This window comes from Diuraphis noxia, unplaced genomic scaffold (genome assembly GCF_037042655.1).
Source record: "Diuraphis noxia isolate RWA-SAM2 unplaced genomic scaffold, SU_Dnox_SAM2 contig0004, whole genome shotgun sequence".
Lineage (NCBI taxonomy): Eukaryota > Metazoa > Arthropoda > Insecta > Hemiptera > Aphididae > Diuraphis > Diuraphis noxia.
Window position 1 is genome coordinate 68,823,332 of NW_028301714.1, and position 18,544 is coordinate 68,841,875.

Consider the following 18,544-nt stretch of genomic DNA (forward strand, 5'->3'; position numbering starts at 1 on the left):
TGTTATCTGCAAAACTTCTTTGTAGACAATGTTCTTCACTGATCTATTAGTAGGCGACAAAATCACCAAGCTATTGGGCGAGCTTACGCGTGAGCAAGCTACGTAGAACTGTCCATGTGAAAAACAGTTTTCTCGCAAATCTATTCCTGCAAATTTAAGAGTTTGGCCTTGAGAATTGTTTATAGTTATTGCAAAACAGACTTTCAGAGGAAACTGTAATCGTTTAAATTCGAACGGATGATCATTCGGAATTAAAGGGATTCGTGGTACAAACACAGTTTCTCCTTTTGCACATCCTGTTAAAATTGTGGCTTCTACTTTATTGCGATGTAAAGCTTTGACTTTAAGCCTGGTCCCATTGCACAGTTTAGGCGATTTCAAATTTCACAACAACATAATAGGTGTGCCCACACGCAGAATACGCCTATGATATAGCATGCCCGGTGGTTTCAATGAATTTAAAAATTCAACCGGATAATTAGTTGCATCGTCCATGTTGACCACCGAAGTATCTATCGAAGTATATACTTTTTCTTCCCCTTCAAAAGACATCAGCAGTGTATCATTGATAGCCGCAGCTTGGTCATTTTTTGGAGTGAGTATAGCACGTTCACACAACCAGTCCATAGGATTATCATGAATATGAGCAATATCTGGATACATTTTTGATATTAAATCCTGGACCGTAGTTACAACTGTGCACACATTTTCTGGGATAGTTATCATTTCATCAAACGATGGATAATCACCATTGCCAATTTCAAGTAAAAGATCTGCAAATCCACCAGCAAACTTTTCCTCTCCCAAGTGTACCCTCATATTTTTTGACAGTTTGAGTATATTAATCTTAGGCCATAAAATAGATCTTTTAAGACATGACTTGACTTCATCAGTTCTGATCCCTTTTGGTACTACTGGTAGAGTCTGCCTAAAGTCTCCAGCCAGTAAAACCGTTACACCACCCATTAACCTTTTATTTCCCCTTATATCCTTTAGAGATCTATTTAAAGCCTCAACACCGCCCTTATGCGTCATTGTAATTTCGTCCCACACTATTAATTTTGTATCTTTTAAAACTTCCGCAAAATTACTTTGTTTTGATATATTAAAAAAGGGAGTGACCGAAGTTGTTAGATTGAGTGGTAATTTGAAGGTGGCATGGGCCATTCGTTGATGTAATTTAGTCTTTCAGTTTCAATTTTGGCGTATTCATCTACCAAATATTGACTGAAAAGAGAATGATAATTAACTAAATAGTTGTCTTCCCCTTCTCTGACTATTATTCTATATGAGTAAAAACTTGTTGCAGAGACAGTTTGTTTAAGCGGTAACTTGGTTTTTGGATCGCGTTGTGGTATATTGATTGCATACCCATCATCCCCCCAACAAAACATTAAAGGATACTGCAGTGCGTCGTATGCTCGATGTATTTCACTGATACGGTGAAGTGAGTTACTTCGGTTTTCGAGGATGATGTCTCTTCGATCAAACAGCTGATCTACTAACACTAAAGCAACTTCATTTGCCGTTGGTGCATTATACCTGCCTCTATGTTCTTCTGGTGGTTTTTTATCTGCAAGTATTACAACTTTAAATGACTCTGAAGGAGGTATTTTATCGATGGCACTTTTTCATCTTTTATATATGGGTTCACTTGGTGTAGCATATCCTGCAGTTGTTTGATTAAATTGGGTTTTAAGTTAGGATATTTAGAACACCGAATATTTAATTCTCGTTCGTCTTCACCGACAAAATAGATTTGAAGGTACTGTGCGCCCTGTCCCGGTTCAGGTGATATACTTCCAATTAAATGGTAGACCTGTCCTTTAACTTTAAAAGTTGGTAAGAAACCGTCTGCTGTTACCTGTTTACCACCAAATTACGTCATCTGAAAACAGGCGTTATATTTTCGAATATTGTTCATGAATTGCACATGATCTGGGTGCAGAGCGTTAACCAAACTATAGAGAGGTTCAGGTAGTTGTTTTAACCTCTCAAGTTGTACTTTTCCGGTGCTACAACACATACCAAGTGTCTCATCTTTCCACTTCAAAGCGTTGCACCACTGACACTTATAGGTCATAGAACCCAAAGCTACACAGGTGTCAGTTCTATATGCAATATCTGGATCATATGCCATATCTGAATGCACCTTGCTTTTCCATAGACGCATATAGTAGTATTTTCCTTATACCTAGATTCAGTTTGATTCTGTCTATATTTTTTTTGTGCTTTTTTTATTTGTTTTTTTCTTGTATAATTAGTAAATCTAGCTCTTCGTTTTCTCTTTTTAATTAATGAGGACGAAATAGATTTATCTGTTTCACTTGATTGAGATAGTGAAATGTTTGCAGAAATGTTACTGTGTACTGAAGATGCAATAGGTGAATGTTCGCGTTCATCGACCAGTTCTTCTATACGACTCTGAGTATTGTTTTCTGTCGCAGTAGGAAGGTAAGCATCAAAATGACCATTGGACAATTATTCTTGTCCAAATCGTAAAAGCTTTACTGGACAATCATTAGATCCGGACTCCGTGTATAAGATGCCATTTCGATAAACTTTAAAATTAAATGGAAATATACATCTTGCTGCTATAAACTCACAAAACCCACCATAAGTTTCATTTTTTATCATATCAGCATAACATTCATTAGCCGTTGAGTAATTATCACTATTTATATTGTGGGACATAACTGAAAACTTGGTCCAAGCATTCACCACATGTCCAACAATTAGTGATCGCACCTCCATCGCATTGTCTTGTGTTCCGTGTATTAAAAAAGAAAGAGCTCGGAATAAACAGGCACCATCGCCAACAATGGGGACAACAGTATGTTGTTCAAGTTCTCCTTTAACTAAAAGACTTTCTTTAGCTATTTCTTAGGTAATTAAATTAAACAACGTTAAATTAATCCTTCTAACAACAAAAACCAAACACGAAAAAATCTAAAAAACTGTTTTATATTACACTTCATGACAACGACAACGACAAAGTGGCCATACAAATTTTATATAAGCAAACGTTTTCGTCACGCGCAGCTATTAATATAATATGTAGGATAATCACTTAATAATATCTTCTAAATACTACTTAATAACTTCTATCGTGAAAACGACAACGGTGCTACCGCGGCTCTATCCGCCGACAACGCGTTAACGCCGACAATGCCGTACAAATCAATATATTTATACACTATACCAATACCAATACTGAACAATTCATATCTACACGCTGATAAAATACACCCACAAATTAAAAGTCAGAGTACAGTTAGATGGAAACCCTCTGGTCGCCGTGCCGTACCGTATTTCCCGTAATCGGTTGACTGTTATTGTATTTAGATATACAAATTACATGTAAAAATTTTCTTTTACCGATTTCAACCCTTTAAATTCAAAATTTCGAAAAATCCTTTCTTAGCGCACGTCTATAATATCATAATAGCTATCTGTATGCCAAATTTCAGCCAGATCCGTCCAATGGTTTGAGCTGTGCGTTGATAGCAGTCAATCAGCTTACTGTTTTATATATACAGATATTAACAACAAAATGTCAGCTGGTTAGGTAGGTAATATTTAAGTTACTGTTATAATTTATAGGTAGGTATATAATCAAATTTATTTATAATTCCATTATTTCATGATAATTGCGACGGAACGACAATATTATTATTACCTACCTGTATAAAAATACAATATTCTATGTGCCATGATTTTAAAAAAAATTTATAATTTTGTTAAGATTTTCAACTATGGGTATACTGCACTTTGAGAATATAATCCAATAATATTATTTATTTTTTATTAAAACATAACCTTCTATTAAAAAATATTTCCAAATAATATGCATATTACATTATATTATTATAGGTTGTATGAATATAAGTATCGAAAATATTTGTCAACCGTGTCATATTGTTTTTTGATGTACTTATAAACAGATCTAAAGACTAAACGTACATAATATATTACGCGTGAACGTGTTAAATATATTTTTATAGAAAATCGTCCATGTTGATGAATAAATAATTATATAAATATTCCGAGAAAATCTGTTTAAATGATTACTTTAATATTATGATCGGTATAATCTATTTAAACGCGTTTATTTTTGGAAATAAAAATCAATTTGTAAACATTTGTAGATACAGTGAAACCTCCTTTAACGGACACCTCTCAATAGCGGACACCTCCAAATAGCGGACGACATTTAAGTGACCGAGAGTGTCCGGTATTTAGAGGTTTCACTGTAGTTGATTTCCTAAATGAGAAACTCATCGTACAAGAAAATATGAATCGTTCAAACCGTCATCACTCAAAATATTATATTCCTATCATACTCATCAATAACAACAACAAAAATGTGACTTTATATAAATAATTGAGATTGGTTTATAAATTTATAACCTTATAATGTATACCTACTTTAATTACTGAACCGGCTATATAATGGAATTTTTCTTAATAAAATATGTAATTAGCTACTATAATTCAAACAGTCTCCCTTGCACATCCGGGACTTTCTGCCCAGATAACCCTGAATCCGGAACGGTCCAACGCGACGGTCGAAGACCTAATCTGTCGCAGCAATGGGAGATTATCGCACTAATCTGCGATGCGGAATCAATCAATGCACGCACTGTCCTGAAGCTCCCCACTGTACCCCGAACATGTACCAGGGCAGTGCCTAATAGAACGGCGGTCCTGTCGACCTAGAATAGCAGCAGGCGGAACGGGCTTCTTTGCGGTTGCCTCTCGATGCAATAAAGCGTGATGTCTTCGCTTACAAATAGAGCATGATGCAGGGCACTTGTAAGACATATGCACTTCCCTCAAACAAACCATGCAAAGACGATGGGTGCAGACAGTATTGTAACGGTCGACAACGGATGCCGCTTTAAATTTGTTACAATCAGGCAATCGATGAGCACCAGAGCACAAGTGACATTTCGTCAATACCGGCTTTGTTGCTTAATTTCGGTGACGAGAGTGACGGTGACATATTATAAACTAAATTGTACGTCCCATTATAAAAGACCTTCTACGACTCGTATTCGTTATTATATTTGTTGATATTGTTTTATCTAATTTTAAATAATGGAAGAGAAAATATAGGTGCCATATTATGTAATGGCTTTTATACATTTAAGTGATTCTTGGATCAAACTTAACAAACAATTTTCTGTGTAGTCGTAGGTAGATATTGCTCCTCCTGCTGACAGTTTAATATCAATAATTATATTATATAATAATTGAGATATATAAATGTTCATTAGACAATAGACATATATCAGAGATACACGATGTTAGGATAATGTACAATTAACCTTGAAAATTCGCGAAAAGCTGCTCACTTGGCTCAGGAAATTGGCAAAACCACAGTGACCTAGGCGTATTTACATAAATAATTTAGTGTATGGTTACTGCTGTGTACACTATTATCGAAAGTGACTCACGTCAAATACGATTTATTCATTACCTTACATCGTATTTAGGAAAATAATAATATATGTTAAGAAATCAAAACTACACATTAAATCATTTATATAAATTTTATATACTTAAATTTATAGTATATATTTTTATATAATATGCAATTTTGGATTCATTCGAGATGATTATATATAATATAACATCGAATTAAAAATTAATAAATTGTATGTTTACAAACAGATTTCGACTGCGTTGGATCCTTGGTTTCTCTGATTAAAATTTGTATCTGATGAATGCAAAATTTCGATTTAAGAATAAATTGAATTTTAGGTACTTGAAATAAATCCATAAAACTCTAAAAAGACCAACAATTATGATACTCATCAAGATATAAAAATAAATAGAAAATAGATTTAGAAGTTTTTATATGTATACAGTATTAATCAAGTAAGTTTATTAAATCAAGTCGATATTACGATAAAGTATTGATTTTGTAAACCTTTAAAGTTTAAACGATTTTTAAAGTTATATCATTGACTGTCGTTCATCATTGACGTAGTGACGTATAGATATTTAGTACTTACCCTATATAAGAAGATTCATCATCAAGCATATAAATCACATCCAAATTTACAATAATTTTGAATTTGGCGTTTTAAAGAAGCTAATTTTTTTTTGAAAATTTTTATGCATCTAAAATTTTAAATCGATATTCAAAAGATTAAGGTCTCTTAATTGTTATTTTTTATAATGTTTTTTTTGTATGAATATACAATATACCATAGTAGATAGGTATAAAATGATAAATAAAATATAAATTTAGATATTATACATGTGTCCGGTGGCGAGACAGTAGTGGCCATGAATTTTTCCGCCAAATCTGTTAATTAGATTTTGAGTACTTAAATAAGTTATAAACACACATTCAACTTTCATATTTGTTTCAAGATATAATTTCTTTACTCGAAATCATAAACGCGACGTTTTTATGCTTATTTTTACCACATCTGCCTGACTAACTATAATTGCAACATTGGTTGGCAACCATTTAAATACAAAACAAATTTTTACTGATACTATTATTTATTTTTCTGAATTATCTCCCATTGACTCATTACTATTATAGTCTATATAACCGATAGTTAAACTCTGTATACGTTTTATGTATCATAATATTTGTATATTATAATGATAAGTATCACATTACTTGAATAAAATGTTATCTTTTGCAAAACTATATTTTTATCAATAATTATAAACATACGAGTAGAACAGTGGGCCGCGTTCGTCTGTGTTTAATGTATCATATTTTTTCAAATTTTCGTTACTTCAGTTGGCGGTTTCCATATTTAACGATAGGTTATTCATTGTAGGTACACGTAATATATAGTACTTATACTTATACGTATATCAAGAACGACATGTGAGCATATTGTGACACAATTGTCAGACTTGTGTGACCAAATGTATTTTCGTGTTCGACCTACCACTACACACTATATATTGTCTCACATATCTCTATCCTGATTCCACCCACGTTTGTCATCGCAGATTTTTTAACCCACACGGAAATTATTATCTATAATGTCTGTTGCAGTACGAATATAAATACTGTATGTGGGGCATTGCACCTGTCAAAAAATATCATTTTGTATTTAAATGGTACATTCTTTAGTACAAACGGGTGAAAAATTAATGATAATAATGACGTTTTATATGGGCAGGTACCTATAAATTTAAAATGAGTTAGTAAGTTGTTACTCCATTGATTATTAATGCACTCATATTTTACCTATACATTTATTACAATAGTATGTAAATCTTACAAATTATTTAAAAATGGAAAAATGTTTTCGTATTCGAAAATATGAAAATAAATAGTACTGTACTCAGTACTTACCGAAGGCCAAAATATGTATACTATGCCGGTTTGGTTATGTAGATACTATAGATACCTATTTTTCGAGGAACAAATGGCTTGGATCAAAACATTCAGAACTAAACGTCCTAGAGGCTAGAATCATACTGCGTATAATATTATAAGATGATGTTATTACTAGATTGTTTACTGTCATAAATCTTTTCACGATTTAACCAGTTTTAAATTAAACCTTTTTTAAATACATCCGCTCAAGTTCACAAATAATATATATAATAATAATAGTATACCTATATTCATATAATATCATCATGATATATGATATTAACGAGTTCATCAATTCGTTTACCAATTATCGATCACCGTATGATTTAAGATCGAAAAACGAAGGTAATTAACTGCGTATATTTGTTATTTATTTATACATATAAAATGAGCAATGGAATATTTTACTCGTATTCCTATAGAAATACACAAAGCACATATTCTAAAAACACGATTTATTTATAATAATCCATTCGTCTACTATATTATTTATACTTCCGTTTTTATACGTATAAAATTATAATTAATATAACACATAATATTACATAATACAGGGTGTAACAGAAAGACCTGACAAAAAAAAAAAAAAAAATGCTAATTTAGCGTATGACAAAAATTGTAAATATTATATGATAAGTAAATATTTTAAGAAATATATTCATGTCAGAAAATTCTTAAAAATTATATTTAAAAAAAAATTATTACGTTCCAAATTAATTTAACCAAAAAATATTGAATTTCAAAAAAATTCTAAAAAATAAACTGCTTGACTTATATAAATCTTTTTATTATCAAACTTGTTCTTATAAAAAGATTCACAAAATATAGGCTATTTTTAATTTATCCAAAATTTTTTTTATTGAATTAAAAATTTTTATTTTCAGTATTAAAATATAAACATAAAATATGTATATGCTAGCATGTGTATGCTAGTTACTTATTGAAAAAAATAAAAAATAAATAAATTTAAACAAAAGTCAGTTCTATCTGTTACGTCTTGTATTTGTATACATGTGTATATTGACAGGGCGATTATAATGGTTGAAATGATGATGACCAGTACTAAAACCGCAATGAAACATTGTAGGTACTGTAGGTATTTTTTTCGTATTCACGAGTAAAATTGTTTAACCGAAGGACTTGACTTTTAATTTTAATTTCACTTTCATCTCGCAAACAATAGCAAACAATTAATATTAAACGCACATAAATGTATACATAATATATGATAATAATGATATGTAATGAGTGTTGTATCGCACAAATCATAATTTAGAGCCATTAATTGTATAACTATTATACATATATATTATATTTTATACATATTATACAGAAGTAATTATTAGTATATGAAGATGTGCGTTTATAATAAACTATAAATGTGTAAGATTTCGTATACAATAATATTGCATATACATGTGTCTGATGTGTGTATCTATGTATCTGTAATCGTGCATGGTATAGGTATTTTTGAAATTTACGAGGACTGACAATGTGAATACAAATTAATAGCTTCCTCAAAACTGACGCGTTGATTACCTCAAGATGTATATTCAAGGTGAATTTTTAGCTGAAATTTATCGATATTGATGTAATTTGTATTTTGCATGTAAATTAATAATAATATGCATTACGTAATATTTATGTTATCAGAAATATCGCACGTACCTATGCACGACAGTAATAAAATAATCTCACTCGATTCAAAGTATAAATTACTGTTTAACTGTATTCCTACATTTACGCAATATTAATTATTTTACCTAATTTTTAAGCTTAATTAATACTCCTACTTCTAAAGATCTTTAGATTAGTACATTTAGTGATTTTGCTGTTTATTCCAGTAAAATTTGGTAAAACTCAGAATCGGGTTATCATCACAAATAGTGCAAGCTCGCTGAAAGATAAATAATTTCAACATAATAATTTGTAAGCTACATAGAGGTATTAATTAACGTCCTTAAAAATATTATTTTCTTCTCCACCGGCTCTAATGTGTGAATTATCCTGACCTATCAGCATTATTTACTTGTTGTCCGCTTAGATTTCACTATAATTATTATATTTTCTTTTATAGACTTGTAGTATTAAGAAGCTTGTTCAAAAGTGAATGAAACTAGATTATAATATACACAATAAAACCCTGGGGAGGATGGCATTGTGATAATAATAAATAATAACAATTTCTGAACACTCTGAACATAATATAGTAAGAACTATATAAGAACTGCAATTACTAAAGCCCATCCTAAAACCAAAACTTGTGTTATCGTGGGGTGGAATTTCAGACTGCTATAGATAAGGAATGTGTTTTCTGAAGGATAATAATTATTAATCAACTTATAAGGTATAAAAAGGTATTAGCATCCTCCAAAATATTGAAGTCTCCAATGTGTGAATGTGCTGATCAGCTTTTAGCCGTTGCCCGCATAGATTTCACTGTACTATTTTTATTGACTTTCAGCGTGAAAAAAGTTCGTTCAAAAGTGAATGATACTAGAACACATAATAGGACTCTTTGCGACAATAATAGTTATATCCGAACACAATAACACATAATATAATGAGAACAACAGACTACAATAAAGCCTCTATAAAAATCAAAACTTGCATTCTCGCGGGATGTGCTGCAGTCTCTGATGCAGTGCTGCATTACGGGTGTTTATTATATACTTTACTTTCGTGGTTGCTGCACTTCGTTGATAATACTATTATTATAGAACGAAGTTGATTATTTTTTTTTTTTAAGAAATTCTCGTACGCGAGTAATATATTATACGTGCGTACAACATATATATATTATATGTAATATTAATGCTGCAAGTGATGATTCTAGAGCGTTGCAGCACTGATTCACGTGCGTATAATATAATAACATACACACACTCACACAGTGTCATGATAATAACTATCTATATATTATGATACAGACGACCTTGCCGAATTCCATGCGTATACCTCCAATTTGCCATCGTGTCTGACGTATACACGCCGAATTCACTTTACAGACACACAGGCACAGACCATGATCATAATATTATATTATATACATGGCACAAGTCGTTAGTCTCGCAGTAAACGTGTTTTGCCGTCCGTACCTATACGTAAAATATTTATATTATTGTAATATTAGAATTTTTTTTTTTAATCTCGCGGCGAGCTCGAAACGGCCGCACACGTAATAATATAATAATATTATATTATACTTTTACAGGAGGCGAACGAGCAGCGATCTTTACATTCGGGAGTCATAGCAGACCACGTGGAGTACGATGAAAAAAAAAATAATAATACTAAAAACGACGTATATATACCTACACGTACATAGATGAGTTTGATACGAATATCGCACATAGTATAGGACTATTATAATAGGCATAATATAACGCCTACGCGGACAATGGGTCGCTGATCATCGGCCGCGTGTTGTGCGTGTGTGCAATGTGCATCGTTGCACACAGCAGCTGCAGTGGATAGGTATAATGTGCGGGAGTGCATCGTTCGGATATTAATATTATGATTGATAACGCGGAGGTGCCACGCATTTATTTCGTATTATATAATGTACCTACTCCTGTTTTATATTATACGGACATATGACTTTACAACGATGTTATAATATTGTTAGTATTTTTGTACAATAATAATGTGTGGTATCCGTTTGAAGATATGTGAAACACACGAATTACTATATAATATTACATTTTTTGTAAGCCACTGTTTTGTCAAACGTTCGACGATACTGGTTAAAGCCTATATCTTATTTACAGGTATAATATGATTAGGTCGATAAACTTATAAAAATAATCATATCGATGGTGCTGATCTGTTATTTAAAATGATATCCAAAAAGGATATAATCAATACACTAATTGATTTCTCTCTCTCTCTCTCTGACACACGTGAAACCATAGAAAATTTTCGTCCAGCAGATGCTTGTTTAGTCCAAGCACTGTATCTATCATTCATAATTGTTTTTTTATTTATTTCAACACTTAACGCTACATAATAATTACTTAAAAGTTAAATTTATTAAAAACGATATGTATAAATTATTAAGTATTTGCGCTATCAATATGCTGTTAAATATTTTTGAAGATCAATTATTTGCCAATACTGAAACTTATTTTATTTAATTACATTTAACCATTCATGAATGCATTTTCATGGTACTAAATTCTGATCTACCCTTAATGATACCTTTAAAACATTTGATAATCTTACAATGGAAATTTTTTTTAATAGTCCACAGGGAAGATATACATATATCATATAAAATTTAATATTTCACTATTTAAAAGAATTCGTTGTTCTTATATGTACTAAAACTTCGATTCAACGACAATTAATAATGAAATCAACTCGTAACCTAACTTATAATTTCTGCTTATACCATGGTTGTCGAATACTATAAGTCTATATATCTATAATAATCGATATATGTTTGCCAACAATTGCAACTAACGCGTTTTCTATAATTATGTTTCAATAATATAATTTGATTGAAAATGTTACATCTAAATGGCAACTAAATTATATACTCAATCAGAAAACACCGCAAATATTGAAAGCGACAATATGACCTGAGGCAAGCCAAATTATTAGGGACGCATATGTATTAGATATATCTACCGTATATTATAAATATTATAATACCTATATAACATGAAATAAATAATAATATACACTAAGTATAACAAATAATAAAACTATGGATTATAAAAATACTAGTAGTGATAAAAATGATAATCAGTTATAAAATGTTTTCTGTGAAAATACTGTTCTTATGAGCATAATATTAGTTATATTATGATTCTATTTTCATCCATGTCGATCGCGGTGCATGGAACTAAAAATAATAATATTTTAATCATTGTTGTGTGTATTTATAATATACTGAGACATATACAGGTGTGTATATATATATATATATATATACCACCACGTAACCAATTTTTTTAGTATTTTTTGTTTATTTTTTAAAAATCTACATTCCGATCAAAGAAAAAAGAACTACGGTCGGTGCACCGTTTTGCGTATCCATCGGAACTCGGGTAATCATTATATTATATTATTTCTAGGTATATTCATATTATGTAGGAATGTATAATATATTACAATTATATTATCAGACATCGCATCGGCCACACCCGTCTTACACATGGATACCTCATGAAAAAGGAAGAAAAACCACTGTGCATTTCTTGTGGAGCTGAACTAACAGTCTGTCACATAAACACAGAATTCCACCAATTTACGGATGAACGGAGAAATTCAAACGTACTCACAACGTTGGACTCGGCTCTTTGACCGGACGCTACCACAATCGCATGGGTTCTCAAATTCTTAAAAAAAAAAACAATCTGTATAGTAAAATCTAAAAAAAAATTGTGTATACCAATTCTAATTGTGACTAATGACTTTTGCTGCCGATGTCAAATATGTTCAATAAAAAAAAATTATACTATCGTAAAAAATTAATTTTTTCTCGTTTTTTAAATCCTTCACTTGTGTATACGTAATTGTGTGGAACTCGTGACTACCGCAATTTATTGATTTAAAGCTTAAACCACTGCAAGGTAATATACCTACCAAATACTGTAATGTTTTTGTAAACAAAATTGATGTCTAGCAATAGATGTATTATCATCGTCGTAACTATATAGGATGGGAAATTAGTGGTATTAATGTAAGGAATGGGAAGACCCTGTCCAGAACGTATTTCAACTCTCTTCCCATGTTTCAGGTCCAATCCACTCCTGAGTAGTATAACTAGTTAACTCCCATGTCTTGCCTCCATGGATAAGAACCTTGTCAGGGCGGTTGACATATCACGAATGTTGAATTACCTATGAGTTATCTATACTTACAGGTAACTTATTTTTTGACTGAGACTTAATTAAAAACTACCAGGTATAGTTGCTTTATTGTATTATATTATTATAAAACCAAGTTTAGATGATATATACATTTAAAACAAAAAAACGAAGATAATACTTATAACTTCAAATTATTAAATAGGTATAGGTAGTTATAAAGTCTTGTGCATATTATTAAATTAATATTTAATACGCCTCATCAGATATGTATGCGTATTATTGATTAGAAATAAGTAATATGCAGATTGAAGCTGTAAATAGTATGTATATAATATGTATAATTAAAAAATGCTATCGTTGTTTTAGTTAAATTTTTATTTCAACCAAAACTCCTTGACGAGCCAACAAATAGTATTTTTAAAACGACTCAGTAGAACTGAGCAGGTTCTCGACGATTACGATTTTTCTAGGTATAGTTACATAATATTTCAATACATAAAACGATTCGCATTAACTTTTATATATTTTCACGTGGGTATATTTGAGGATTTCTTAATAATTAATCATTTGACCGACTGTGATTTCCGAGCGCAAATTCAATATTTTGAATAACAAATTCATTAAAAAATTCCAACACGTCTGTACAACATAATATTAAAATGTACGCGTATATAATCTGCATGTCCTATAGTTTTTCTTGTGAAATTTGTCAGGAAAAAATGATTCACCGTACTAATTTTTTTGTTCACATCGCTTGAAAAAGGTTAATGAACCGGTGGTGTAGTAAAATACAAGAAATTATTACTGTATTAATCGACAAGCGTTACGGCTATAGTAATATAATAGAAAAAAAATGTCGTGCAGAATTTGAATTCCTACGTATTAATTATGAATGTAAGTGATTTTTAGTCATATTTTATACCAGATAGGTATTCGAATAAATTCCACTTTGCTGCAAAGTGGAGACACTATAAACGTAATACTATGTTATTTTTTTTACTGCAATAAGATAAATTTTTTTAAATTAATAATCCGATTGTATTATCGATTAATAAAGTTTATTAACTATATAAATAAAATTTCAACTTTATATATATTACGTAAGTTAATACAATGTTTGTTTATAATATTATTCAGTACATATTATTACACAATAATTAGAAGTTATTCAGTCAAGAACCTTTATAAAGAGCGTTGGCAACTATAAGCTTCTAATTTTAACATACACGTTTAATATCTATGTTATAATAATACTAATTGATAGTAATGGACTTTCGATACGATCATATATTGGTTTTGAACTAATTGAAAACTTTGGCTGATATTAACACACCACTCTTTTTTGTATATTATATTATTTAGGTATAGTACGCATGTAATATTAGTATATTATTATTATACACGTCTAAAGACGAACATTATGCAATTTGAGTGTATAAAAAGCATAAAATCACTCGTCGAAACGGAATAATAATATAATGTGAAATAATCATAAGCTAAGAGACATGCATCAAAATCTTAAAACGTATAATTAAAACAAACCAAAATTTAGTGGGTAATAAACGTTGCACGTTAACACAAGAATATAATACTTTATGATAATATATATAAAGATCTCCCCCTCCCCCTCCTCATTAGTTTAAATTTTATTGGATACGCCGCGTACGGGTTATTTATTTTCTACACATTTCACATACATTTTACACGTGACTATTTTTTTTTGTATCGATTGAGTGAATCGCTATGTGAACAATTATTGAGAACTTCCTTCGACTAATTAGGCTCGTCATAATACCGTGGTTAGGTACCTACGTGGTTACCGCTGGTTAGGTAATCCGGAATGAGCTTGAACCGCCGAAATTAATGACTCGTTAATCGTTATAGTAAAAACTTGTCGTCATGCGTTTTTTTTTCGTGACGGGTTCATCGTATTATAAAAATATTATAATATGTATAATATGTAAATCGTTGTACATTATTAAGACTATAGTTAGAACTAATTTCGTGCACAACGTTGCGTTATCGTCAATGACCTGCTGTGTTACAAGCTTATAATACAATATTATATTGTGTTATAATATGACAATATAGTTTTTCATAAAAAATCGAGACTAACTTATCAGTAAGAGGTCCTGTATTAATACGATCTTATGCCCAGAGATGCGTCTTAGACACTAAAATGTTTTTAAGTTGTACTTAAATTTTGATTTTTTTACGTCCAAACTGAAGTTTAAACACAAATAATATTAATGTAGACATTTTTAATGCATTGTAACTAGAAGTTTTAGCAGTTAAGTCATTTAAAGCGTTTTGTCAGGTATACCTATCATATTAAACGACGACAGTTACTATAATATATATTACAGGTTATATCGTCTTTAATATAGTGATGTGCTTAAATTATTAGTTAAATATGTTGAGTATTTATTATACGGTATTAACTGTCGTATATTGAACAGACAGTATTCAGAATAATAAATTACATTTTAGCAAAATAATTTATTTCTAGGTATTAAACTAGGCCGAAGTATAAAGTGAATGTATTGAGATCACTGCAGACTCCATTGATCAACTATTTCAATCGATAAATTCCGTGAATATATAAGTGACTCGGACGCGCATAAGCAAAACTGGAAAATTTACTTAAGACAGGTCAAATGATAAATATTAAAAAAATAATTCTCATTTCCTACAATATAATTTTTTTTTTTTTAATTTTTAGCTCTATTAAGTCAATATTAGGCAAGGCCATAGAGAGACCGGTATGACCCCCGTAGTTTCGCTTAAGTGGATGTGTTTATTATGCACACAGTGGCGCCCAAATGTTTAAAATTTACTGTGAATGTTATTCGATTTTCACTTTGTACATTGAACACTGTACATTGAAGATCCCTTTCAAAATACCCTTTTTTTAATTTAAATCGGATGCAAATCAAAGCACACACAAAATAATACGACATTTAATATTTTATTTTTACGTTCTAACGTAAATCCTGGATCTTAAGCGTAGTATTACCCAATGGTGGGACATACCATATAAAAAAAAACATGATTATCACATAGGTATCATGTCAAAGGTAAATTAGGTGATAGGAACCACTGTATGCACATGGTGCGTTTCAACATCACTGGTGTTACAATAATTGTCCTAGTGATTTCATCGATGTCGTTCGTTGTAAAAACGGCGTCATATACCAACACTGTGGTTATAGTGGTAGATATAGTATGTTTAGTATGGACCTATATTGTTGTAATCCAGGCGATCTATAATATAATTCTGGTGAATCGAACGTGAGTCTGTGGCGGAAAATTGTGTGACCAAGTACTTCTAATGAAGAGTTAGACTAACTCTACGTGTGTTATAGAAGACGTTTGAAAAAATCTGCCATTGGTACGGAATGCCGTTGCAATTTTTTCAACGAAATCTAATCGATTTGGGAAATAAAATTATAATTACAAAAAAAAAAAATAATAATAATAATATCTATATTACCATTGCGTCATTTCGGATGAATCGCGGCGGTCGAGATAGCACAAATTATGATAATATTAATTACGCACACACACATTCTGTATATATATTATATTATACTTAATAACTAATAAATAATAATATTATTATTATCCTTCGCTCATTCCGAGTACAAATATCCGTCATTGCGGACGGCGGTGGGTTTTACGCACGCGCATAATAATTATTACCAACTATCAATAACGTGTGTCTGCACGCGGAATAAGGTTAATCCCGAAGAGCACACCTCGCAGATATTCAGCCACAGAGTTCAAGGTTTGCTCACCACACAGACCATTATTATTATTATTATCATCATCTACACGTCATTTTCGTAGCACTGTTTCGCACAATATCTGCACTGCGGGGTGACCGCCAGTGACTCACGGTATTTTAATCGACGTGTATAAATTATTATTATTTTAATAACGTATACTGGAAATAATAATAATGATAATGATATAATATGATAGAAATATAATATTTTTATGCTGAATGAAACGCGTGTCGAGCCGAATTTTATTATCAGTCGTTTGAATCCGTCGCACGCCCTATATATACAATATTATAGTCAGCGCCAAACTAGTTATTTTCCGTGATGAATGCTATACGCATATTTACTATATAAGTGGCTCACAGTGGTGGGCTATCAACATTTTTCTTATGTAATATGTTGACAAATGTAACGTATGATAAATGAAAAAAAAAAACATTTTTCTTCAACGGGCGGATGGGAAGGGATTGGGAAAAAATATGTAACCCTGCAAGTATTTCAAAAACATCTTTCATACTTCAAAAGAAAAAATATTGACAGTATTTTTATCTATATGCGATTATTGCTTTGTGATATACGATGTTTTTTGTTTGATGACCTGGCGCATAGATAAACAAATATGATGGTTTCCCAACACGGGAACAGGCAACATACAATTGACCATGTGAGAAACATGGGTTTTCCAGATTAATACCACAAACACTTAATGATTGCCCCTGGAATCTGTTCCTATTCCTGAAACCAATGAGTAAAATGGCTCTGGTGGTGGATCCAATATGGTATCAATTTCACTTTACCATTAATTGCGCAACACAATCCATTGGCTTCGTTTTTGTATTTCAAAGCCTTACAATATGAGCAAATCGAGTTCATAGAACCAATAACAACACAGTGGTAGTTACTGTAGTCGATTGACACATCGTAACTGAAAGCAGCTCGATTCAAACGTGCGCGATTCATTTCGGTCGTCACGTTCTTGTGCACTTTGGTTAGATCGGTAATTACCTTGGTTTGTAGCATTTCGGTGTTTTCTACCTAAATTGCTTCGTCGTATAGGAGGAATATCAAGTAAAAAATATTGTGTCACATGCAATAATTAGTGATCATAGGTAACGTGTATCAGTTGACAAAAGCAAACTCAGTACAGTAGGTAACAGAAAATCCAAGAAAAACAACACCTACGACATATTGACAGTTTGTTGATGTTTTAATTTTCAACTTTTTTAGTAAAAATGTACGTCTTTAAATAATATACATACACGAATAATGAATAAAAAAAAATGGCATTGTAATAATTGTTCATCTACCAAATCATTATAATTTTAATCGTTCATTAACAGAGAGCTAAAAAATAATCGACCATCATAGATGATGTTCTTGATCAGTGATTACATTGCCATGTAGACGATCAATATTATACTATCCATATTATAGTAAGGGCTGTTTTAAAAAGAAAAGGGCTGTTTTTAGGGTCTTCCCAGCAATTATTCGAATTTTTCTCGCAGTAAAAACCATCCTTAGACTTCAAACGAACATTAAAAAAATAATTTGCCAAATTGGTCCAGGCATTGTTGTGTTAT

At 31.1% G+C, this 18,544-nt stretch overlaps 1 protein-coding gene and 1 pseudogene across 1 annotated transcript; both read right to left on the minus strand.

The window, feature by feature from the left end:
* Positions 1-384: 384 nt before the first annotated feature.
* On the minus strand, positions 385-1,035 carry LOC107167881 (uncharacterized). The gene has a single exon (XM_015517093.2). The coding sequence runs from the start codon at positions 1,033-1,035 to the stop codon at positions 385-387; it is 651 nt and encodes a 216-aa protein (XP_015372579.2).
* A 95-nt stretch (positions 1,036-1,130) lies between these two features.
* Positions 1,131-18,036, minus strand: LOC149056413 (uncharacterized; annotated as a pseudogene).
* Between the last annotated feature and the right edge of the window lie 508 nt (positions 18,037-18,544).